Source organism: Penaeus vannamei, chromosome 31 (assembly GCF_042767895.1).
Source record: "Penaeus vannamei isolate JL-2024 chromosome 31, ASM4276789v1, whole genome shotgun sequence".
NCBI lineage: Eukaryota > Metazoa > Arthropoda > Malacostraca > Decapoda > Penaeidae > Penaeus > Penaeus vannamei.
In genome coordinates, this window is record NC_091579.1 from 6,520,098 (window position 1) to 6,532,395 (window position 12,298).

General features: G+C 31.9%; 1 protein-coding gene across 1 annotated transcript in view; it reads right to left on the bottom strand.

Moving 5' to 3' along the window:
• The window catches only part of Sirt7 (sirtuin 7), a 16,388-nt gene extending 8,099 nt beyond the window's left edge, over positions 1-8,289 (bottom strand). Inside the window, exons 1-6 of the mRNA XM_070143725.1 lie at positions 7,407-8,289; positions 6,112-6,209; positions 3,154-3,244; positions 2,849-2,973; positions 2,439-2,610; positions 12-112 (exon numbers count right to left, since the gene is read on the bottom strand). Of these exons, the coding sequence (XP_069999826.1) occupies positions 12-112; positions 2,439-2,610; positions 2,849-2,973; positions 3,154-3,244; positions 6,112-6,209; positions 7,407-7,529 (710 nt within the window). The 5' untranslated portion in view covers positions 7,530-8,289. The remainder of the gene's footprint in view (positions 1-11; positions 113-2,438; positions 2,611-2,848; positions 2,974-3,153; positions 3,245-6,111; positions 6,210-7,406) is intronic.
• Positions 8,290-12,298: the final 4,009 nt, after the last annotated feature.

Here is a 12,298-nt window from a genome sequence, read left to right on the forward strand (position 1 = left end):
AACCTACATACCTATAACAGCGGCGCCCTGTAGTGTGTTTATAGATGGAAGTTCTCTCAGTGACATCAAAAGTTCTTACATACTCCCGTGCTGGAACACAGTGCTTGCAAACCTAAAATTAAAAGGAAAAGGTTTAAAAGTACTATTCAATACATCTATGGAAACCTTCCAGTTTTTTAACCCATCCACGATGGATATCTTTGAGTGAGAAATATTTTAACTTCCAGACGGTAGCTATGGCAGCGACTGTTTGCTGCCAGGGAACCACTGATAAGACATACCCCAGGAGTGTAATCTGAGAACACAAGTGTCTCTTATATGAGACAGCCGGATGCTGCCATTTTTCTGTCTCATTGGTGAGACACTCATCATTTCCGGGTTAAAGATGTCAAGAAGAAAAATTAGAAATAAGCTATCTCACACATTTGCACATAATGTAACTTCCAGTATTCCAATGAAATAAAATATCTACTTTGTGACCAAATAATCTCATTTAAAAATCAGTCCATGTACCATTACAGAAAGAATTAGATATCTAATATTTGGCTCATAGAGTATGACATCAACTCTTTATCCCATGATATGTCATCCCATAATGGCAAAAAATACCAGACACAGAGTAACATTTTATCGTTTCATGACCTTTTGCTTCCATTCCTGGGCAGCACAGCACAGCCTGTGGAAACATCATGATTTTGGTATTTAATTTTCCAATGATAAGTAAATTCTAGGAAAGATTTTTTGGTTAGGTTCAGCTGGTTATATCTGGAATAATGAGATCAAGTAATATGTCATGATGTTGAAATTAGCCCTCTTTACTAATATATTCTAACAAATCTGCTTCAAGTTCCCCTTTTCTTCAGAGACAAGCTGTGATTTAACGATCAACTGACTCGGCATGTCACCCAACACTTTGTTTCGTATGGTATTGGGATCCTGTGTGGGTTTAACCCATTTACGACGGGTGTCCCACATATGAGACACCTGGAAAAAAAAATTGCCGGGCGTCCCACCGGTATGACACTGGTTCGAAGCTTTCGTGCCAATTCCGTCACAGGCCGCAGCCAGCGTTAGACAGATTCCGGGCCAGCCTCATGCTCCAATTTTGAAGCCACCCAGAAACTATTATTTTCAGCTTCAAAATATACCAGCGCTAGTGGGTTAAGGAGACTGGCATCATTTAATTTTGGGTACCCCTAATATGGGACCTAGAATATTTTCCTATATATAATAAAAAATAAATTTGTATTTTTTCTTGTTTTTCACACCATTTTCTCAGGCTAACTTGTATTACAATAAACAACCAAAGCAGCTGCAAAAATTCAGTGATATCCTTCAATCATTATCTAGAACTGGGACTGCTGATTTTCATATTTCCTTTTATCATCCTCAATAATTGTGTTTGAATTTTCAAGAAAAGCAAAATTCTGTCTCAATTACATAAAAAAAAGAAAAAAATCGTACACTTTCAACTCAACAAAATGCAACATAAATGAAGAAAATTGTATTAGTATTAATAAATAAATAAATAAATAAATAAAAAATCAAAACATCATTCAAGTCAATTCTATGAGCATATGATTTCGATGTAATTTTCCAGTAAATAGTTTTAAAAATTATTTCAATAGGTGTGTCTGCTGCCCAAGTGATGTGACATACTCCCGGTATGCACAGGTGTGTAACAAATAAGGCCACCTTATCTTTTATTATTTCCCTATCAAACTCCATCACAATCTATAGCTGTGTTATGAAATCCCTTTTTTTTTTTTTCTTTTATTATTATTTGGGGGGGGGGGGGGAATATATCCAACCAAAAATATGTGAAGGTTCTCTACAGTTACAGAAATGAAAGATGTTATAAAATTAATACAATACTAACACTTTTCAATCATGTATTTTCATTAGCTATGATTCAAACTCAAAATCTGGTTTTGCAATCAGAAAGACAATAAGATTCCACACAAAATAACATACCATTACTTTACCCTAGTAGATCATTATCTAGATCTGTAAAATATGCATATCTTTTTATCTTTCCTAAGATGACACATAATGAGGAAACTATTTTTTGCTGACTGGGAATCTAAGAAGATCGGTATAAAAAAAATTATGACAGGCCATGGCCTTAAAGACAAGAATAAATACACAAAAAAAGTGGAATTTGAACACTATGAGACTTAAGCTAACATGATATATGGTACCAAGTACAACCTCCCCCCCTAAAAAAAACAGGAGATAGATAAGGGGATAAAAAATAAAAAAACATGCTACTATATTACGTCCTCTCATACACTGTTAGTGGAATTATTCTTTGGCTTTACTGAATAAATGACTAACACAATGTTCATGAAACAAAACAGTCAATTACCTTCTTCTTTCACCAAAACATGAATACAAAAACTATATATATACACACCAGCATCCTCTTACTTCCTTACCTCAATGTACATGTTGCCGTGGACTTCAGACATTGCTGTCTTGGGAAGGCCAGAGCGGAGGTGGAGGCCATCACAGTTTTGGGAAACTACATGTCTCACAATGCTTTGGTGATAAAGTGCAGAAAGTGCCATGTGTGTTAGAGTAGGCTCAGCTGCAGAGAGGTCATGGTGCCTGGAGAAAAAGGTTTCCTATGCTACAAATATCAATAATAAAATGGACATGAGCCTACATCTCCTGAAACTCCATAAGCCAAAAAAGCAACCTTATTATTAGTAAATAAAGGTAATTCTCATTCACTGATAACCCTATTTATAAATATAACTTGAAGAAAACAACTGTTCTTTATAAGTCAAGTAATCAAATAGTAAAGAAAAAAAAGTTTAATATCTGCACATAATAAAGGACTTACCCAATGTCTAACCCCTTTTGCAACATTGTCCAAATTCCATTAGGGCCTCTATAGTCGGGTATGGAAGCTGCAGTTGAGATGCCAGCCCCAGTGTACACAACCAGGAATTCAGCATCATGGATAGCCTTAAAGCAGACACAATATAAGAATTCCACAACATTATCATTTGTAATAAGTCCATCAGATGTAGATAATTCAGAAGGAATATCTTTACAAATCAGTGTTTCCTATTTTTGTAGTTTCAATTGATATCTATTTCCTTTCAACTCTCCTTTTTCTAATGAAAGAAAAAGTTATATTCATACCTGTGCAAGTTGTTCGCACTTGGCTTCCAACAATTCTGGTGAATCTTCCTGTTCTGTCTTCCTAGATTGCCAAACTGCCCGTCTCTCTCGCCTGAATGTATAAAAAGCAGACATCAGTAAATGTGATATATGGCTTTAACCCCTAAACACCAGGAGTGTATGTATACAGAAAATGGCCACTGTAGTTTTATTTTGTCTACACTTGATGGCTTCAGAAATGCTCAGTCTCTAAGAATTCAACTATCTAGTCAATTTGACCTCACCATTTACCCCATTCTGTTTTTTGGAAATGAAACTCTCCACTTTCATTACGACGATGATTGTATTAGATCGTAAAAATTATAATGACAATAATAACAATGACAATAACTCCTAAAGGCCTGTTCACTCTATCATAATGTGTACTAAGTCCTAATTGCCATGATCATGGAAGGCCTGTCAAAATCCGTCAAGATTTTTTTCCCTTCATGTTTTCATTGTGAATGAGATATAGTTTCCATTAAACTTGCCACTGTTTGGTAAGTTTCATTCAGCCACAGCCACAATATCAGCCCCATAACCCTACTCCCCTTTTAGATGTTCCTCTGCCTAAGCTTCTTTTATCTTCCTGTGAAGAGAAATGTATTGAGTATGAAGTCATAATTCTGGCAGTGTGCATCATACTTCTTCCAGCCAAACCCTAGATCTTTTCCTCTTCCCACTTTCAGACGTATCACAGAGCTATCTCATGACATACAATCACATTCTTAATGTCTATATCTAGATACTTACAGATATCTCAATAGACACCTGTTTTATGATAAAAGTTATTTTGTATATATTTCATATACATATATTTACATTCATATTTTTGAACTTTGTGCTCTACTGACACCATGTGCATTAGACACAAGACAATGAAGTATACACTTCACTAGATTGTGAAAATGAGCTTTAACCCGCTTGCGATGGGTGTCACACATATGTGACACCCGGAATAAGGACCATGGCCGGATGTTCCACCGGTGTGACGTGACGCTAGATCGGAGCCTGTGCTTTGATTTTGTGGGTGACACACAAGCAGGTTCCCAGACTGGCCCACACACTGATTTTGATACCGCCCAGAAATGAGGATTATCGCCCTCTAACTGGACCATCGTGGGTGGGTTAAATAGCCAGCAACGAAAATTTCACTAAGTGAGACTTGAAAGATCATGCCTTTTCTGCAGTTGGCAGGATACACAGGCTAGAGAGTTTGTGGTGCTATGGAATTAATAACAACAATAATGGAAAAAAAAAAAAAAATCAAGAAATGAAAGGAAGAGTAAATTAGGTAAAATTAGTTAAGCCTTGTATTTAATCCCTTGGTGACGAAGCATTTATGAAGAGCTGCAATGACCCAAGTAAAAAAAATAATTGAACAAAATCATGGTGAACAGAGCCTCTACACAATGCTAATGATTTAACACAAAATACATAGAAAGCAATGATACAGCAAAATTCTTTAGACTGACCTACAGCTTTCATTCCTTTTAAATAAAAGATAATATGGATTACACTGACATTATGGAAGAAGTAGAATTTAAGAGAGGAGTTTATAGCTGTGACCTAATTCCCTGATTAGGTCTTCAAATCATAGTTCTCTTTCTATGTCTACCCAGCTTCTTTCACAGCAAAAGCTTTACAGGTCATCATTTTCCAAGTCTGCATTCTCATTCTTCAGAGTGTAACACTCAACAAATTATCTCCTAGCTCTAAACAGAAACTTTTGTTTACATCAGATGCCATATTACTGGATATAAACAAATCTCCAGGTCACTCACTAAGGTATATTGGTTAATCTTTACTGTATGGACGCACTAAGCAAATTGACTGTGATATTCTTGTAGAAGACAAAAAGTTACAGTAGTCGCAGCAACTTAGATTGATGAATAAATTTTTTTACAAGGAATTGGGAACTTTGGCTAGTCTCTGACGAGTGCGTTCATACTGATGCTGGGGCCATTACGCATTTGCTCTGTGTACTGTGGTTTTGTTTTATTATTCCTATATATAGATTGATGGCCCTCATGGAATCCTTTAGCATGCCTATATGATGACATTTATATTCCCAATCCTTGAATTTTCAGGAAGAAAAATCTATATTTTCATTACCGTCAACATCTTGTTCATAATAATGATAATAAGAATAATAATGTTTATAATAATATCAGTAATAAAAGTAGGCCTAAAAAAAATCTCAGTAATTTAAAGAATGGGTTTAACAGGTAAGATCAGGTAAGCCTAATAATTGACTACATGGTCACAAAGTGCTATGCTTGAGCAAGTCACCTCCATATAAACATAATAATAAAAGAAAAACTAAATGAACAGTACATGTAACGGGTGACACTGCACAAAATGCTGTCCTACAGGTGGCACAAGGATGTTGCAATGAAATAAGGTAATATATTCTTGTGTAACATTATCTACTGGTATGGTGCAGATAAAAAGATGTAAAATTGGTAAAATTCTATGGAGCCTATAGAAACCTTTTTACATGTTCAAGAAGAGTCCAAGAAGGTCAAGAAATTTTATCACTAGAGAACTGTGCAGGAAATGTAAGACATAGTGATATTAATATATGTCAATGTCCTTCCAAAAGACTCATATCATCCATATGGACAAGATGAGTAACTACATATGCATGTAATATATATATATATATATATATATATATATATATATATATATATATATATATATATATATATATATATATATATGTATATATATATATATATATATATATATATATATATATATATATATATATGTGAATATGAATATGAATATGAATATGAATATGAATATGAATATCAATATGAATATATACACAAGTGCAAACAAATTCCTAAAACTAGCAAAATACAAAAACAAAAACAAAATCTATGATAGAGGTATCAATACCTTACCTGATAGATCTCAGATCTAACTTACCTCTTATAAAATTGTTCAACTAATTCCGAATTCTCCTCAAGAATTCGTCTCTCTTCTGGAGTGAGACTGTCATGTTTTTTTCTCAGTATGGATGATACCTGGAAATGAGATATAGATGAATATGTACAGTTAATGTCCAAATGTTTACATAAGTATACGAAAATACCAAGTCTGATTTTCAGTGACCCTAGAGAGGGGGTGCCATTATACAAGATCTGGTACTCAAATATTGTTTAAATCTAAAGATAACTAACACATGATTCTAAAATCATTCTAGTTATTGCTATATCATGACTATAAAGAAAATCAAATAGATTATAGCATATCATTAATATCAATAATGATATCGCAATCAATAATATCATTATCACCACACTAACGTCATTAGCATTCTCATCATTACTATTACAGTAGTAGGAACGACAGAAGCAGTATAAGTCTAATGGTAATGCATAGGTCTCAGTTAACAAGAAACCTTTGTAATGATTACAGGCCTGTGAGGTAATCCTGTCTGATTCTATCCTTTCAATATCTTATCTTAATGAGATCCTTTGAAAATTATACATGTTTTTCCCTAAATCATTAATTTTAAATTAATTATACTACACTGCTTTACCAAATTACTCATGGAAATGAAATTGGAAATATCGCTGACATTTCACATATGTAAATATTATGGTAATCATGACATAAACACATATAAAGTTAATGAAAAGAGTAATTTGAAGTGAACTATAAATTTCATTATCTAAAAGAAATGACAAAAATTCGTTGTTTCAGAAATATAAAAACCTATTTACTATGTATCATCACATGAAAAGTATACCAAACAGGCCTAACATATATTACCACTTATCTACTTTTGGATAACACTATATTTAGTTGAAAATGCAATCTTTTTGTATAGAAATATATTTATTGTTGTCAAAATTTATATAAAGACACGACAATTTTTTTAATTCCTACTAGAAGAAATAGGTTTATAAAATACAGGGCTCATTTATGAGCCCATTAACATTCCATTCACACTTGCCAAGCCAACTTTTCCATTCTTTCCGTAACACTTGCAGACCTCCTTAATCAGAAAAAGACACCGAAAACACCCCCAGCATCCAAGGTGGTTTCCGTAAAGCCTTCATCCTTCAGAGAGTCCTAACAAAGCCCGTGGGCGTCTGACACCTGGCTGGCTGGCACCCTCTCCATCCAGGCCGTCGCCAGGACTCTTATCCCGATTATGGGCCCCGCGTCCCACTAACGCCTCGTAAAATGTGACCGATCCCTCCATGAAAACCTACTCTCTTCAACCGAGTGGCATTTTTCTTGCTGATATTGAGCGAGGCAGTGGTAGCAGCCTTTCTCCTGGCAGGTTCGGCCGGCGCGGCGATCTCCCCTTCCTCCATCGCGGTGTTTACAAACATTGACGATCGTCGAGGAGTCAACGGACCCTCCACAGAAAACGGTGATTTCTGAATGGAGGGCGCAAAGGTTGAGGGGGGACTGTGATAGGAGTGATGGAGTCTGCAGTGACTCGCTCTTTGAATGGAAACTGGTGTTGAATAAAAACCCTGTAAAAAATATTTTGTTGGGGAACTATCAGGATGTGCTTTTAGAAATACAAGCTAGGGCAGAGGAAAGAGCACTGTCGAACTGATGGGGTAAATTTGCTTGCTAGTGATATGGAAACCTTTATAGAAAACCAGGAGATGCTATTGGCTGTCTGTAAAAGTGATGGTTTTCGCTGTGGCTTGCTATTTGTTTGGAAACTTTGATATTTGAAACTATGGTGGCCTGTTAGTTGGCTGCTATGTGGGACATCAAAATCTTATTAGAACCTAGTGATGGAATCTATTGACTTCCTACCTGTGTGGAAACTCAGCCATAAAATGAGGCTAATGGGTAGGATAGGCCGACTGATTGTTTGCGGATATAACGACAGATTCCTTACTTGTTATGCTGCTACTTAAGAAACGTAATAACGTGAAAACAGTCAATCACGTTTTGCTGCCAAGTGGAACAGACTATCGAAATGCAACTAACTCTCCGACAGAAACACGATCTGCCATGAAGGTAAATAGGAGTGGATGATGACGATGATGACTGATGATGATGATGATGATGATGATGATGGTGACGAAGATCATGAATGATGATGATGATGGTGACGAAGATCATGAATGATGGTGATGACGACGATGAATAATAATGATGATGAAGACGAAGATCATGAATGATGATAACGACGACGATGATGATGAAGATCATGAATGATAATGGCAACGATGATGAATAATGATGACGACGATGATGACGAAGATCATGATGATGAATGATGGTGATGACGAAGATCATGAATAATGATGATGATGATGATGATGACGATGACGGTGATGATAATGAATGATGATGATAATAATAATAATGATAATAATAATAATAATAATAATAATAATAATAATAATAATAATAGTAATAGTAATAGTAATAGTAATAATGATAATGATAATGATAATAATAATAACAATAATAATAATAATAATAATAATAATAACAACAACAACAACAACAATAATAAAAATAATGATAATAAGGATGATGATGATGATAATAATAATAACAATTAAAAAAATAATAATGATAATAATAACAACAACAGCAACAACATAATAATATTGAAAATAACAACAACAACAAGCACAACAACAATGGTACTGCTAATTCAATTCGATCTTGTCCATTGCTTGATTCATACATACAGTACAACCATGAAAAATGTATCAAAATACTACGAAAGGGATTAATATCATAAAAGAAAACCTATAGACAGAACGATCACAGGGATACATTTATCTAAGCAGATGTAAATATAAAATAAATAAATATAAATGTTAAATACAGAATAGGTAAATAAATATAAATGTAAATACAGAATAGATGAATAAATATAAATGTAAATATAGAATAAAAAATAAATTATAAATGTAAATATAAAATGAATAAACGTAACTATAAAACAAATAAATGCAAATATAAAATGAATGGGTAAATGTAAATGTAAACATGAAATATTAAAAAAAAATGTAAATGCAAATATAAAATATAATATAAATATAAATGTAAAATAAATATAAATGTAAATATGTAATCAAATGAATCCTTTATCGTTTCTTCGACAGCGAAACCAGACACCCCTAATTCTATCTGCGTGCGAATTTATCTTTAATATTATTATTATTACCATTATTACTATTATTATCATTATTATTATTATCATTATTATTATTATTATTATCGTTACTGATATTATTATCGTTATTATCATTGTTACTATTTTTATTATTATTATTATTATTATTATTATTATTATTATTATTATTATTATTATTATTATTATTATTATTGTTATTATTATTATTATCATTATTATTATTATCATTATTATTATTATTATTATCGTTACTGATATTATTATCGTTATTATCATTGTTACTATTTTTATTATTATTATTATTATTATTATTATTATTATTATTATTATTATTATTATTATTATTATTATCGTTACTGATATTATTATCGTTATTATCATTGTTACTATTTTTATTATTATTATTATTATTATTATTATTATTATTATTATTATTATTATTATTATTATTATCATCGTTACTGATATTATTATCGTTATTATTATCGTTACTGATATTATTATCGTTATTATCATTGTTACTATTTTTATTATTATTATTATCATTATTATTATTATTATTATTATTATTATTATTATTATTATCGTTACTGATATTATTATCGTTATTATCATTGTTACTATTTTTATTATTATTATTATTATTATTATTATTATTATTATTATTATCATCGTTACTGATATTATCATCGTTATTATTATCGTTACTGATACTATTATCGTTATTATCATTGTTACTATTTTTATTATTATTATTATTATTATTATTATTATTATTATTATTATTATTATTATTATTATTATTATTATTATTATTATTATCGTTACTGATATTATTATCGTTATTATCATTGTTACTATTTTTATTATTATTATTATTATTATTATTATTATTATTATTATTATTATTATTATTATTATTATTATTATTATTATTATTATTATTATTATTATCGTTACTCATATTGTTATTATCGTTATTATCATTGTTACTATTTCTATTATAATTATCTTTTTTATCCCTAACATTATTATTATTATCGTTATCATTAGTATGATATTATCATTGTTATTATTATTGGTACTATTATCATTATCATCATTATTATTATTATTATTATTATTATTATTATTATTATTTTCATTATTATTACTACTACCATTTTAAATATTATAATTTTCATTATTACTATCATTATCATTTTTATTATTATCAATATCATTATTATTTTCAATATTACTATTCATTATCATCATCATCATTATTAGAGAGAGAGAGAGAGAGAGAGAGAGAGAGAGAGAGAGAGAGAGAGAGAGAGAGAGAGAGAGAGAGAGAGAGAGAGAGAGAGAGAGAGAGCGACGGGAAGAATGGACAGATAGGGATTGACAATGATAATAATAATGGATATAACAATAATGACGATGATGTTGGCAATGATAAAATAACGACAATAATTATAATAACGACAATGATAACAATGATAAGGATAATAGTAGAAATAATGATGATGATAATAATAATGATGATAAGAACAATAGCAGTAATAGTAATGATAATCATGATAATAATAACGGAAACAACAATGATAAGAATTCTAGTAATGGTGATGCTAATAATAATGATAATTACTACTATAATTTTCATCATTATCTTAATATCATTAATGATAATAATAGTAATAATAACAATAATGATAGTAACAATAATAATAATAATGATAATACTAATGATGTTAACAATGGTAATAATAATAAAACGAATAATAATAATAAGAAGAAGAAGAAGGAGAACATTAATGATTATGACAATAGTATATATGATAATATTAATAGTAATAATAATAGTAATAAAAATAGTAATGCCAAAATTATATTGGAAATGATAACTATAACAACGATAATAATAACAGCAATAATAGCAATGATAATAACAGTAATACTAAATATAATGGTTATAACAAGAAAAGTAATGACTACAACAACAGTAATAATATAAATAGTAATAATAATAATAACAACGTACTTAAGCGTCCAGAAGCACGGAGTAATGGAGATCAAGAAAGAAAAGCTAGCCAGTTTGAGGGGAAATATTCTGCCAGACCAGCAGACTAGTAACAAAAATGATTAAGGACGTGAATACCTTAGAGTACTAGGAGCTGATGACATCGAGCACAAATAAAATGAAGCAAAAGTACTGGAATGAATATTCATCGAATCAAAGATTATTGACGGGAACACTATCTGGGCTGTAAGTACTTGGGCAGAACCAGTGATCAGGAATAGGGCAGGTAGAGTGAAATGGAAGAAAGAGGAGGCTTAAACTTTAGACAAAAGAAATTGGAAGTTGTTTACCATCTACAGAGCACTGTATCCACGATGAAGGACGAAGGAGGAAGGGACTTGGCCAGCACCGAAGACAACTGAAGCAGCGAGTGAAAGACACTGGGCCAGTATGAGAAAGACCATGGAAGGAGAAATTAGTAATGCAGGCGGAAGACGCGGAGCTTGGGAAGAGAAAGATCAGAGGAAATAACACTGGAGAGAGAAAAAAAGAATTGCCAGTACTTAAGATGAATACTGGAAATAAACATTATCGAGCAATAGGGCTGGCTTCAAGAACTGCAGGGGGAGACTGAATGGACCATCGTGGTTGCGCAAGAGCAGAGCCTACCAATTAATTATATAATGGCAAGGCTATACCAAGAACAGGGTATACCCACTACATTTAAACTATGTGAGACCAAAGAAGAAACGGTCAACCACATTGCTAATGAATGTTCTACTCTCGCGCAGAGCTGGTATCAAAAAGGGGTGTTGGTGTGGCATAAGCTTTACACTGGAAGTTGTGCAAAGGGCCACCGCCGTGTAGTGAGAAATGGTACAACTACGTGCTAGTAAGGCGTGCGCAATTGAGGTGACATTATTGCTACTTTGCGTCTACGACATACAGACAGATCATGATACAGGCTCGGAGGCCAGACC